This window comes from Babylonia areolata, chromosome 32 (genome assembly GCF_041734735.1).
Source record: "Babylonia areolata isolate BAREFJ2019XMU chromosome 32, ASM4173473v1, whole genome shotgun sequence".
In the NCBI taxonomy this organism is placed as follows: Eukaryota; Metazoa; Mollusca; class Gastropoda; order Neogastropoda; family Buccinidae; genus Babylonia; species Babylonia areolata.
Window position 1 is genome coordinate 8,587,638 of NC_134907.1, and position 15,000 is coordinate 8,602,637.

Below are 15,000 nucleotides of genomic sequence, written 5' to 3' on the forward strand. Positions count from 1 at the left end.
TTTTCTAGAAGTGTGTAGAACAGTAGTGACTTGTGTGTATTGGAATCAAGGAGGCACCGTGGGAAAGGCTCAGCGTTGGACTACCTGATCCTGCGTTCACCAGTGATTAGGGTTCGAGGCCCCCCCCCCCCCCCCACCACCCCTTTTTCGTTTCGGCATGGTGATGTTTCCTTCCTTGGGGAAAGGCTCTTTACTCAGATATTTTTTCTTTCACTCCATCTAGGTGTGAATGGGTTAAATGACTTCGGTTGGGGAAGGTTAAAAGCGACAGAAGCAGAAGGTTGGGCCCCTTCTTTTCCTCAGTTGAGGAGCTCCAGACACAGAGAATATGAATTCACTGCCTTGATAGCCGTAAAAAGGCCGTGGAATGTTTAGCCTTGGTACATTTTGAGTGGAAAGTCCTTTGATATTTCATACGGAAGTTCTTCAGTCAGAGATGATGATTCATCCTGTGTTTTTCATCGTCCATGCCAGTAAGGTGCGTCGTATCATTCTGCCATCGTTCTTCCAGTTTCTCCAAATCCAGTGTGTTGGTCTGTGGTCTCCTGTGATAGCAGACATCTGTGTCTCCATGTGATCTGCCAACTTTGCAAAGAACCAGGGGTATGGCTGTGGTTGTGTGTGTGTGGGTCTTGGGATGTGTGAATGAGTATAGCAACACAGGACTGTGATGTGTACACAGAGAGAAAATCATGACAAATGTACATCTACATAGACAGAATTATGACACATGTACAGAGGTCTGTGCCATCTACAGAGAATTATGACACATGTACAGAGGGTTTGTGACATATACAGACGGAATTATGACACATGTACTAAGGTTTGTGACATCTTCAGACACAGAATTGTGACACATGTACAGAGGTTTATGACATGTACAGAGACAGAATTATGACACATGTATAGAGGTCTATGACATGTAGTGATGTACGGAGAGAGAACTATGACACATGTACAGAGATCTATGACATCTACAGAGAATTGTGACACATGTACAGAGGTTCATGACGTCTTCAGGGACAGAATTATAACACATGTACAGAGCTTTGTGTCATCTACAGAAACAGAATTCTGACACATGTACAGAGGTCTTTGACATCTACAGACAGAATTATGACACATGAACTATGACACATGTACAGAGATCTATGACATCAACCGAGAATTATGACACATGTACAGAGGTCTTTGACATCTACAGACAGAATTCTGACACATGTACAGAGGTCTATGACATCTACAGAAACAGAATTATGACACATGTACAGAGGTTTGTGACATGTACAGAGACAGAATTATGACACATGTACAGAGATCTATGACATCAACAGAGAATTATGACACACGTACAGAGGTTCATGACATCTTCAGGGACAGAATTATAACACATGTACAGAGCTTTGTGTCATCTACAGAGACAGAATTATGACACATGTACAGAAGTCTTTGACATCTACAGAAACAGAATTATGACACATGTACAGAAGTTTGTGACATCTACAAACAGAATTTTGACACATGTACAGAGGCCTTTGACATCTACAGAGAATTATGACACATGTACAGAGGTTTGACACCTTCAGGGACAGAATTATAACACATGTACAGAGCTTTGTGTCATCTACAGAGACAGAATTATAACACATGTACAGAGCTTTGTGTCATCTACAGAGACAGAATTATGACACATGTACAGAAGTCTTTGACATCTACAGACAGAATTCTGACACATGTACAGAGGTCTATGACATCTACAGAAACAGAATTATGACACATGTACAGAGTTCTTTGACATATACAGACAGAATTATGGCATATGTACAGAGGTCTTTGACATCTACAGACAGAATTCTGACACATGTACAGAGGTCTATGACATCTACAGAAACATAATTCTGACACATGTACAGAGGTCTTTGACATCTACAGACAGAATTCTGACACATGTACAGAGGAATATGACATCTACAGAGATAGAAATATGACTGACTTTTGACACTGGATTATGAACAGAGAGAATTATGACAAATATACAGAGGTTATGACATCTTCAGAGACTGAATTATGACAAATGCAAAGACGAAAGAGGTTTATGACATCTACAGAGACAGAATCAGGACTAACATTGACACCGGGTTATGATGTACACAGAGAGAATTATGACAAGTATACTTACAGGGTAAACTACAGAGTGGCATTAGAGACAGAGAGGGAGGTGGGAGGGGGAAAGAAGAGAGAGAGAGAGGAGGGGTGGGGGAGGAGGGTGTGGGGGGAGGTGGTGAGAGAGTGAGAGAAAGAGAGAGAGGGGTGGTTGGTTGGGGGGGGGGGGGGGGGGTGAGAGAGAGTGAGAGAAAGGACACTGAACACTGAAAGGTTTAATGTCATTAGCTATACAGCTCTTAAACCTTTCAGAGAGAAAGAGGGAGAGAAAGAGAGAGGGGGAGAGAGAGAGAGAGAGAGAGAGGGGTGGTTGGTTGGGGAGGGGGGGGGGGTGAGAGAGAGTGAGAGAAAGGACACTGAACACTGAAAGGTTTAATGTCATTAGCTATACAGCTCTTAAACCTTTCAGAAAGAAAGAGGGAGAGAAAGAGAGAGGGGGGGGAGAGAGAGAGAGAGAGAGAGAGAGAGGAGGGGTGGGGGAGGAGGGTGTGGGGGGAGGTGGTGAGAGAGAGAGAAAGGACACTGAACACTGAAAGGTTTAATGTCATTAGCTATACAGCTCTTATACCTTTCAGAGAGAAAGAGGGAGAGAGAGAGAGGAGGGGTGGGGGAGAGAGAGAGGGGTGGTGGAGGGGGGGGGTGAGAGAGAGTGAGAGAAAGGACACTGAACACTGAAAGGTTTAATGTCATTAGCTATACAGCTCTTAAACCTTTCAGAGAGAAAGAGGGGAAGAGAGAGAGGGGGGGAGAGAGAGAGAGAGAGAGAGAGGGGGGGGGTTGGTTGGGAGGGGGGGGGGGGTGAGTGAGAGAGAGTGAGAGAAAGGACACTGAACACTGAAAGGTTTAATGTCATTAGCTATACAGCTCTTATACCTTTCAGAGAGAAAGAGGGAGAGAGAGAGAGAGAGAGAGAGAGAGAGAAATTAAAACTTTTTTTTGTTTGAGAGAGAGAGAGAGAGAGAGAGATACAGAAACTTAAATGATGCATAGACCATTGCCTCTCATGATGGTGTGCACCTGAACGATCATTAAACATATTATCAGTTCAATATTAATGAGCAGTATACCATAGGTCCTTAAAGAAACGGCAAAGCAACTATGTAATTCGCATGTAAAAGTCAAATGTTTCACCCCTTCGTGCAAAAACAAAGTTTCACAATAAAGTTCTAAGAATTTTACACAGTGACAATAAAAAGGTTGTTGCAATTTTTTTTGGTTTTGTTCTTTCAGTGTGAAATTTGCAGTTGGTTTTTCAAGGTCTGTGGGATTTCATCTTTCTATTTTCTCCATATGAATGTTACAGTGTTCAGAACGGAGATTAATTTATTTCACCAGATGAATGATGGACTATTCAGAATTGAGATTAATTTTTTCCCCCAGATCATGACGCTGATGTGTTTTGATAGGCAGGATTATCAACTTTGTCTTGGTTGTTATGCAATGTTACACCCTGATCCATCAGCTTCTGTGATTTGAGAGAGATTTTCTTTATATTCCTCATGGAATACATTATTCTCTGTGTTGGTTGCTTTATTAGTTAGCATGTATTTATAGGTGGTTGGTTTTACGCTGTGCCAGTAACAAAGCATGCCTTAACCCCTTGACATCCAAGTTTTGGTGAACTAAGATCAGTGTGGCATGAGTTTTGAAGTGCAGTCACTACGTTGTGTGCTCTCATCAATGAGGTCAGTGGAGTGATGGCCCAGAGGTAACGCGTCCACCTCGGAAGCGAGAGAATCACGGCTTAGCCGCCGATATTTTCTCCCCCACCACTAGACTTTGAGTGGTAGTCTGGACGCTAGTCATTCGGATGAGACGATAAACTGAGGTCCCGTGTGCTAGCATGCGCCTAGCGCATGTAAAAGAACCCACGGCAACAAAAAGGTTGTTCCTGGCAAAAATCTGTAGAAAAATCTACTTTGATAGGAAAAATAAATAAAACTGCACGCAGGAAAAAAAAAAAAAAAAGGGGTGGCGCTGTAGTGTAGCGACGCGCTCTCCCTAGGTAGAGCAGTTTGAATTTCACACCGAGAAATCTGTTGTGATAAAAAGAAATACAAATACAAATACAGAAAATACAAATTTTGCTGATCAAAAGTGAATGCAGTTCCAAGTTCAAAATTAAGAATAAAGCATGGTGGCTGACCTCTTGACCTGGAGCCTAAGACTCATCTCTGTGAGGTGGCAGTCCATTGCTGATGAGCATACGCATTGGTAGTGGTTGAGGGGTTAATGGCTGTGCCCCTCTTGTTGTTGTTTCTTCAACTCATGGTTTTTTACAATTGCTGTGGTTTTTCCTTTCTCATTTTGTCAGTTGTCGTGTTTCTTTTTTTTTTTGTTGTTGTAAATTTTATTTTGAATTTTTGCCTATGAAGACTCCTAGAATGGCTAATGTGAATTGTTGGCATTTTTGTGGTTTTGATTTGGCTGTACACTTAAAATGTGGAATGTAAAAAAAGGAAGGAAAAGAAAAAGGTTTGTTTTTTTCTGTGATTAATTGTTTTTTTTTAAGCACAGGAAAATCAATGCATGTTTGTTTGCGTGTATCTGAATGTGTGCCAAATACAGTGCTTTTTTTCTGACAAAGAGAAACCCCCCCCAAAAAAAACGACAACTGATAGCATAAATACTCTGTCAGATCACCTCGGTGCTTTAATTTATGCAGCTGAGATTACGTTGTTATGCGTTGACAGGTTGGGTTGTACTGGTGTTAATGTCCCGCACACACACTGATGATTGTGCAGATCGATGATGATTCCAGTGATTGTACAATTAAAAATACATCATTAGTGTTTGCCAGCAATGATAAATGACGATTGTGCAGATTGACAATGATTGTACAATTTAACGTGAATCATTGAATTTGCCAACAGTGATAAATTTCACATTTATGTTGTGGAACGTTTTGCAAATCGGTTTGTACAGTATTAAATTGGGGAGAGTGATAATAGGTGAGGATTTGGAGACCCACTTTCGTCTGATTTTCTTGGAGGTTCCTCAGTTATTTTTTAGCGAGAACTGCGTGTGGATGCACATCTCCATTTCTTAGTTGTTTTTTTTCCAGATCACTTAAAGGTTAAAATTTTGTTGTTGAAATCACTGCCCTGACGAAAGGATAGCTGCTATCATCATTTTTTCTTTCTCCCTTTTTTTTTTTTTTTTGCTGTCTGCAAGGGTGTTTTGATAGCACAGTGGATTATCCTACAGATTTTTTGCCAGGGACAACCCCCTTTTGTTACTGTGGATTTTTTAAAATTTTTTATTTTTAACATGCAGTGAGTGAGTGCCAGCTGCACACCAGACCCTTCGTTTATCGTTTCATCCAAAAGACATGCTCCCAGACCACCATTCAAGGTCTAATGGGGATGGGATGGGGGTGTAAAAGATTCCAGTCCGTATTTGGGTAACTGTTCAGCGTAAGAGTTTTAAAACTCCTTGCAGTGTCTTATGGTTCAGTATTTTTTGTTTACACAAAGGCATTGACAAGGGTAAATTGTGATATGTATTTTTATCTATCCAGATTCATAACTGTTGTGTGATTGTTTGATATTGAGTTATTGTTGTCAGAAAACAGCTGACTGAGACAGAATAGTGTACAGAATGGTACCGAGTAGTTGATAAAATCCTTGCTTTGTTTATAGAAAAAAACCAAAAGTATTAAAGATTAGATTCTGTAGCAAGTGTGTTTTTAAAACTTTTTTTTTCTGATTTCATTCAGGGAGGCACTGTGGCAGAATCGGTTTGGTGTTTGACTTCTGATTTTAAAACAGTTCACCAGTGATCTGCGGTTCGAGTCCCTGTCTCAGCATGGTGTCATGTCTTTGGGGGGAAGCACTTTACTCCAATTTTCCTCACTTCACAAGCACAGTCCGCCACACCAAGAAGACCATGGTACCATTACCTAGACTTGATTTGTTTAAATCTAGTCTCACTTACTCTGGTGGATGTCTCTGGAACAACATCTTATCTAGTTTCAATGTTCATACAAGTCTCAATGTTTTCAAAAAAAAAAAAAAAAAAGGTACCATGACTATCTGATGGAAAGCTTTGCTGAATCTATGTAGAAATTAAATATCTGATAGAAAATGTTGCTATTTCAGTCTATGAATGAAAAAGAATTCATATAATGGTACTGTTCTCAAAGACGTCTTCTCCCTCCCTCCTTCCGTGTTTCTGTTGGTCTGTCTGTCTGTCTTTCACTATTTTCTCTACATTTCTTGGCGCATATACGTTATTCTAAGAGTGTGTTTGCATTTATGTGTACAATTTCCATGTAGTCCTTTCCATGATTTGTAATGGATGTGATACTTTGATTTTTTTTTTTCTTCTTCTTCCTTTCTCGTTTGATGTTATGTGATGCTATTTGCAGCTCATTTGCTTATATTTTCCCCCAATTTTCACCTTTTGGGGGCTGGATGAAAAAAAGCATTGTTGCTTATTCTATTACCTTCAGAAATAGAATTCATTCATTCAATTCATTCAAGAGTGAATGGGTACCTGACTTCGGTCGGGGGAAGGTTAAAAGCAGCGCAAGGAAAGGACTGGGACATGTTTTCCAGTGCCAAGTCCTACGCACAATGAATGTGAATTCGCTGCTCTGATAGCCAAAGCAAGCTATGGGGGACCTTTAGTCTTTACTAAGCAGATGAAGAACTCTCTTTCCTTTTCTTTTTTTTTTTGCCTTATACTTTGAAGAATAGATGGTGTTGCATTTGCCTTTTGTCTTGTTTCAGAAGGTTATTACTGCATTTTATCTCTTCACAACAGATTTGCTGTAGGGTTGCCCCTAAAACAAGCTTTCTGTTAACGGGTTTTTTGTTGTTGTTGTTTTTTTTTACCCTTGTCCTGCACACCACGCTGTTTGCTTACGGAAAAAAAAAAGAAGAAAAGAAAAAAAAAGTTGTGTGATGATTTGATGCATGTACACTTCTTTATGCTGACGAGGGTTTTTTTTCTCCATCTTTCAGAAAGATGCGTAGCAAAATCCTCTTCATTTTACAGTGCTCACTTTGACTTTTTCTGTTTTTTAATTTGTAGTTGTTGTTTGTTTTAACCCCTACCAATATTTATTTAAAGTTGTGCTCTGATGTTTAGTGTTTTGATTTGCATTTTTTTTTTTTTTACCCTACCAATATTCATTCGAAGTTATGCACGGATGTTAGTATTTCATATATATATATATATAATTTGAACTTTCTGAGATGTTGATGAGATTACAAATAACTGCAATTAAAAAAAAAATAGGTAAGAAAAGAAAAAGTGTAATGTTGTTGTTGTTATTTGCAATTGTAGTTTGACTTTGTGTGAATGGATTGGAATTTGAAAGTAAGGCAATGTGTTCGACAGTGAAGCAGACCCACTCAGACACAATTACTGATACACACACATTACTGAGTGAATGCAAACATACACACAAGACACACCCTCTAAACACACACACACACACACACACACAAACACACACACACACATATGCTGACACATACACAGAGTGTCAGGTCTTTTCCATTGTTTATTAAATTTTGCAACAATTATTGTTTTCCCACTAGAATGGCATGTATCATTACATGGCTTTAGCTTTAAGAATCATGAAAAGTGATAACCAGTTTTGACCACTTGTATACACATCAGTTTAATTAGCACAAAAGTGTGAAATAGAAAATGTGTGGATATGTGTGTGAGTGTGTGTGTGTGTGTGCGTGTGTGTGTGCGTGTGCATATGTGTGTGTGTAAAATTCCCCAGAAAGAAGTGTATGTGTGTGTTTGTGTGTGTGTGTGTGTGTGTGTGTGTTGTGTGTGTCTGTGTGTGCAAGTGTTTATATGCATGTGAGAGTGTGCTTATTTGTTTATATGTGTGTGTATAAGTGTGTGTTTGTGTGTGTGTGCACGCTCACGTGAGCACACCCCCATTTGTCTGAATGTGTGTGTATGTGTGTGTGTGTGCTTGTTGGTATGTGTGCATACCTGTGTCTGTGTGTGCGTGCACGTGCATGTGCGCGTGCATGTCTGAAACCCCCACCAAAAGAACCAGAATGAAAAGATGTACAGAATTAGACACCTAAACGTACAGCGTCATATCACACACTGAAAATAACCCCTTCCCCAACGCACACGAACAAAAAGGAATCCACTCCGGGGGGGTACATTTTCAAGGAGGAGGAGGAAACAGTAGGGCACACGGTGACTGACTGCTAGATACACCGTCCCCCCAAAACCGAAAACTGATGGAAGATTTTCTCTTCTCCTCCGACCACTGTCCTTAGGATCCCCAGTTTCATGTGACGAACGTCATCACGTTTCTCCTTTCTTCTGAAGCCATGGTGTCACGTTGCAGGAAGCGATAACATTGGGGACGTGGTGTGTATAGCCTGTAAGAAAACCACACAGCAGTGATTGAATATTAATTTTAAGTAATGGTCAAATAATTATGATCTCCTTCTTCTTTTTCCCACGTTCGCTCTCGCTGGAGGATGCTGTGCTCTAGTGGCATAAAGACGTTTGAAAACAAGAGAACGCTGGCCATTAAGGAGAAGCGTGAGCGAAGGAAACAGGGCTCAACTTCTGGAGACGTTTTCCATTGCAACACATGTAGGAAGTGCTGCGCATCTAGAATCTACTTGTGACTGATTATAAAGTAATGTTTCAATGATGACAATAACGATGGGTACTGATGATTGAATATAGAGAAATGGTTAGATGATTATGGATATTTATGACTGAATATAAAGAAACGGTTTAATGATACCAATGGATACTTATCTCTGAATATAAAGTAATGGTAAAATGATAACAAAGGATACTTATTATTGAATAAAAAGTAATGGTTAAATACTAGTAGATGATAACTTTGGTTACTTATGACCGAATATACAGTAACGGTTGAATAATAAGAATGGATACTCATGACCGAATATAAAGTAATGGTTACATAATGATAATAACAATGAATACTCATGACTGAATATAAAGTAATGATTGAATAATGATAACAGCAATGAATACTTATGACTGAATATAAAGTAATGATTAAATAATGATAATGACAATACTTATGATGGATTATAAAGTAATGGTTAAGTAACGATAATAACTATGGATACCTATGATTTGAATATAAAGTAGATACTGATGACTGAATATAAAGTAACGTTTACATGATTGATGCTCGTAAGGATGAATACTTATGACATGATATAAAGTGATGGTTAAACAATAATGATAACAATGGATACTTACGATTGAATATAAAGTAATGGTTGAATAATGATGTTAGCTGTGGATATTTGCGATTGAGTATAAAGTTATAGTTAAATAACCATGATAACAATGGTTAACTTGTGACTGAATTTAAAGTAATGGTTTAAAGTAATGGATACTTACGGCTGAATATGAAATAATGGTCAGATAATGATAACAATGGATAATGATATTAAATGGATTGAATATAAAGTAACGGTTTGATAATGGATGCTTGTGGTTGAATATAAAATAATGGTTATAAATACTAATAACAGGGTGCTTGATGGCAGAGTGGTTAAGACGCTTATCTGCCTATACTGCGTCCGTGAGGGTTTGGGTTCGCCCTTTCTCTCAAGTTTGACTGGGGAAAATCAAAGCGTTTACTCATTCGGATGAGACGATAAACCGAGGTCCCATGTCCAGCAAACTCTTGGCGCACTGAAAAAGAACCCATGACCACAACAGTGTTGTCCTCTGGCAAAATTCTGTAGAAGAAACCCACTATGATAGGTAGACAAATATAATCATGTGCATGCACTCGAGGCTTGACTAAGCGCGTTGGGTTATGCTGCTGGTCAGACATCTGTCTGGCAGATGTGGTGTAGCGTATATGGATTTGTCTCTAAACGCAGTGACGCCTCCTTAAGAAAATGAAACCGATGACAATGGATACTTGCACAACACTATATCCAGAAAACTGTTCTGGGTGCTTCACAAACTACTTGATATCATACATAAAACCATGCTACATGTTACTTATACACACACCAGGTGAACACACAAATAACGCATACTTATATGTAAACATACATTCAAACATACATGTATACATACATTGCTTTGATAAAGTGTTAATGATTAAATGAATTACATCACTCGGGGAAAAATGTCAATGATTAATTAATTAGCATTGCTCATATAAAATGTTATATGATTAATGAATTAACAACATTGGTCGGGTAAAGTGTTAATGATCAAATTAAGTATTCAGGTAAAAGTGTTAATGATTAATGAATTAACATTATTCAGGTAAATTGTTAGTAATGAATTAATACTGCTCAGGTAAACCTTAATGATTTTGTGAATGAACATTGCCCAGTGAATCAAAAACATTGCTCAGTTTATGATTAACCTAATGAAGTATGATAGCAGTAAGTGTATAAAATGAATTTTTGACTCACTTGTGTAAACAAAGTGAGTCCATGTTTCAACCTGGTGTTCGATTGCGCGCGCGCGTGTGTGTGTGTCCGTGGCAAACTTTAACATTGCCATTTTCTCTGGAAATACTTTGTCTACCAATACCAAATTTGGCTTAAACATGGTATGAAAAAAATCTTCACAGTCATACCAATAACAGGTTGTAAGTCTCCCGTATTAAGCCGTATATCCGAATCATAAACGGTTTATTTCGTTGAGATTCGTTCCGAAATCCCAAAATTCTAAAAACCGCTTCCCACTGAGTTAGGCCTACCAGAAAGTAGGTTGTGTTCGAAGACGACATGACCTTGTTTTTCTTGTTTACAATCAAAAAGAATAGAAATACAAATTCTGGACAGAACACACACAGTGATACTAACTACACCATCGACGTGTTTACTGCATATAAATATTCTAAAGTGGACACTGAATCAACTGGAATGAACATAAAAGAAAAATTGAATCGATCGTTTCTTTCAGCCCGTTGTAGACTAGTTCGTGCAGATCTAGAGATCTATCATGTGTTGCTGTGTGCTTGAAGGGATGGCTACGTCTCCTTTACAACCGAAATAAAAGAATAATTGAGATATAATAAAATACACAAGACCCCCATGATCTAAATGACGTTATTACATCCACTACAATAACATCTATCTATCGCACGAAGAAGAGAACGTCAACATTGCGTTAAGTATTAAATTCAGTTCAATGACGTCAGATGCGCCACAGCAGTGGGGATTAGTCTGCTTGCTTTGGGAAAAAAACATGCATAGTTCGATCCCGCTCGCATGCCTTTTTTTTTTTCATAATAATTTTTTTTTTCTCCCAAGCGAATTCTATATATCATGTTTAATACAGAGCACTTTTCAACGAGTTTTTAAATATCTTTTTTTTTCTCTCTCATCCTCATGATTCCTTTACTGGATAAAGCGCGAAGCACAAGTGAGTCTTGAAAGCTTTGCCTCTTGTTAGAATTATTTTGTCATTTACAGTTTGATGAGTTTTGTAGTTGTGATGTGCTCTGAGCACTATTTGAGGGGGAAAAAACATAGAATATGTTATCATCATCATCATCATCATCATCATCATCATCATCACTGAGTGTGTAAATTGATTGATTTTATTATTTCAACATTTACACTTCAACGATTGTTGTACATATGATGCACTCTGAGCTCTAATTGAAAAAAAAAAGTGCAATATAAGTTTTCATTATCATCGTCATCATCATCATCATCATTATCATTAATTACTAACATCATTTTATCATTATTGTTACTTCTGTCATTATTGTCATTATCATTTGTCTTAAAAGGCAAATATGTCTTACTTGTCTATGTTTTAAGCTATCAGAAGCCAAAAGTAAGTCTTACCTGTGTATGTCTCTTAGCTGTCAAAAGACAAAGGTAAGCCTTACCTGTATAAGTCTCTTAGCTGTCAGAAGGCTGGCTGTGTCTCGTAGCTGTCAGAAGACAAAGGTAAGTCTTACCTGTCTATGTCTCTTTGCTGTCAGAAGACAAAGGAAAGCCTTACCTGTCTATGTCTCTAAGCTGTCAGAAGACAAAGGTAAGTCTTACCTGTCTAAGTCTCTTAGCTGTCAGAAGACAAAGGTCTTACCTGTCTAAGTCTCTTTGCTGTCAGAAGATAAAGGTAAGTCTTACCTGTCTAAGTCTCTTAGCTGTCAGAAGACAAAGGTAAGTCTTACCTGTCTAAGTCTCTTAGCTGTCAGAAGGCTGTCTGTGTCTCTTAGTTGTCAGAAGACAAAAGTAAGTTTTACCTGTCTATGTCTCTTAGCTGTCAGAAAGCAAAGGTAAGTCTTACCTGTCTAAGTCTCTTAGCTCTCAGAAAGCTGTCTGTGTCTCTTAGCTGTCAGAAGACAAAGGTAAGTCTTACCTGTCTATGTCTCTTAGCTGTCAGAAAGCTGTCTGTGTCTCTTAGCTGTCAGAAGACAAAGGTACGTCTTACCTGTCTAAGTCTCTTAGCTGTCAGAAGGCTGTCTGTGTCTCTTAGCTGTCAGAAGACAAAGGTAATTCTTACCTGTCTAAGTCTCTTAGCTGTCAGAAAGCTGTCTGTGTCTCTTAGCTGTCAGAAGACAAAGGTAAGTCTTACCTGTCTAAGTCTTTAGCTGTCAGAAGACAAAGGTAAGTCTTACCTGTCTAAGTCTCTTAGCTGTCAGAAGACAAAGGTAAGTCTTACCTGTCTATGTCTCTCTCTTAGCTGTCAGAAGGCAAAGGTAAGTCTTACCTGCCTGCGTTTCTCAGCTCAAATTCCGCTGTTACCTGTCAACTGTCTAACTGCTCAACAACACCATCTGCTGGTAAGTGGTTCCACGGCTTACCTGTCTATGTTTGGATCTGTCAGAAGGCAAAAGTTCATTGATACCTGAGACTGATTACCACTGTTACCCGCCAGTTATCTGAACTGTTGTTGTCCGCCTTCAGCAACATGATCTGCTGGTAGGTAGCTTCCATGTTTACCTGTCCATGTTTTCACCTGTCATAGGTAAAAGTGAATTCCTACCTGTCTTTGATTCTCAGCTCAGATTCCATTGTTACCGGCTAACTGTCTAACTGTCGTCCGTCCTCAGTTACATAATCTGCTGATAGATAATGTGTCAATGTTTCTCAGCTTACCTGTATATATGAACAACCGTTACAGGGCAAAAGTCAGGTCTTACCTGTCTATCATTCTCGGCTAAAAATTCCATTGTTACCTGCCAGCTGTCTAACTGTTGTTGTCCGCCCTCAACATCATCTGGTAGGTAGTGTATCTATGTTTCTCGACTTACCTGTGTGTTCTTATCTGTCTTTTGGCAACAGTTAATTCTCAGCTCAAATTTCATGGTTACCTGCCAACTGTCCGCTCTCAAGAACAGCACCTTTGGTAGGTGGTTTCCAAGTTTACCTGTCTATGAACAAACAATTAGGCATGGAGATGAAATGATTAACAGATAGTAAAGATACAGCTAGCACACAGGTAAATAAAAGGTACATTGGAACAAACCCAGACACTTCCTCAAAAAATGTTCCAATGTACCTTTTTATTCACCTGTGTGCTAGATGAATCGGTAGCGTAAGCAGCACTGACTTGAAGTTGTGTACATTGTGAATGGAGAGAGTTACCACTGTTTACTATTTGTCTACCTGTTCATGTTCTCACCTGTCATAAGGCAAAAGTTAATTCATATCTGTCTGTGGTTCTTAGCTGAAATTCTATAGTTACCTGGAAGCTGTCTTAACTGTCGTTGTCAGCTCTCACCAGCGTCATCTGTTGGTAGGTGGTGTGTCTATGTTTCCTGACTCACCTGTGTGTTTTCAACTGTCTGATGGCAAAAGTTCGTTCACACCTGTCTTTGGTTCTCAGCTCAAAATCCCATTGTCACCTGCCACCTGTCTAACTGATCGTTGTCGGACTTCAAGATCATCATCTCTTGGTAGGTGGTTTCCAAGTTTACCTGTCTCTGTTCCCCCCCTTTCAAAAGGCATAATTCATCTCATACCTGTCTATGATCCACAGCTCAGATTCCATTGTTACCTGCCGAAGATGTCATTGTCTTTGTCTGCCCTCAGCAACATCATCTTCTGTTAGGTAGCGTGTAGGTGTTTCTCAGCTTACCTGTGTATTTGGACAGCCGTTAGAGGGCAAAAGTGAAGTCTAACCTGTCTGTCATTCTCAGCCCAAAATTCGATGGTTACCTGCCAACTGTCTAAGCTGTCATCGTCCGCCCTCAACATCATCTGCAGCTTACCTGTCTTCTCACCTGTCTTAAGGTCAAGGTGAATTCCTACCTGTCTATGATCCCCACACCCTGACGGGCGCAATAGCCGAGTGGTTAAAGCGTTGGACTTTCAATTTGAGGGTCCTGGGTTCGAATCACGGTGACGGCGCCTGGTGGGTAAAGGGTGGAGATTTTTACGATCTCCCAGGTCAACATATGTGCAGACCTGACTGATAGTGCCTGAAACGCCTTCGTGTGTATATGCAAGCAGAAGATCAAATACGCACGTTAAAGATCCTGTAATCGGTGGGTTATGGAAACAAGAACATACCCAGCATGCACACCCCGAAAGCGGAGTATGACTGTCTGCATGGCGTGTGCATACGAGTGAACGTGGGAGTTGCAGCCCACGAACGCAGAAGAAGAAGAAGTTGTCCATCCTCAACAACGTCATCTCTTAGAAGGTGACTTCCACGTTTTCTTATGTTCTAATTCGTCATAAGGCAAAATCTATCCCTACGTGTATATGAATCTCAGTTCAAAATTCACCGTTACCTGCCAACCTGTCTAACTGTCGTTAGCCCTCAGCATCATCATCTGCTGGTAGGTAGTGAGCAGCATGTTGCAGGCAGCGCTCAGCTCGTCAAGTGAGACGTAGGGGGAGGAGGAGGAGGAGGAGGAGG

General features: G+C 39.6%; 2 protein-coding genes across 2 annotated transcripts in view; one reads left to right on the forward strand and one right to left on the reverse strand.

The window, feature by feature from the left end:
* Positions 1-6,017, forward strand: part of LOC143276379 (glycerol-3-phosphate dehydrogenase [NAD(+)], cytoplasmic-like) — a 38,451-nt gene extending 32,434 nt beyond the window's left edge. The window contains 1 exon segment of the mRNA XM_076580859.1: positions 5,882-6,017. Within this exon segment, the coding sequence (XP_076436974.1) occupies positions 5,882-5,915 (34 nt within the window). The 3' untranslated portion in view covers positions 5,916-6,017.
* The window catches only part of LOC143276380 (uncharacterized), a 64,255-nt gene continuing 52,368 nt past the window's right edge, over positions 3,114-15,000 (reverse strand). Inside the window, exons 3-4 of the mRNA XM_076580860.1 lie at positions 14,873-15,000; positions 3,114-8,531 (exon numbers count right to left, since the gene is read on the reverse strand). The exon at positions 14,873-15,000 is cut by the window's right edge and continues 135 nt beyond it. Coding sequence (XP_076436975.1) covers positions 14,885-15,000 — 116 coding nt within the window. The 3' untranslated portion in view covers positions 3,114-8,531; positions 14,873-14,884. The remainder of the gene's footprint in view (positions 8,532-14,872) is intronic.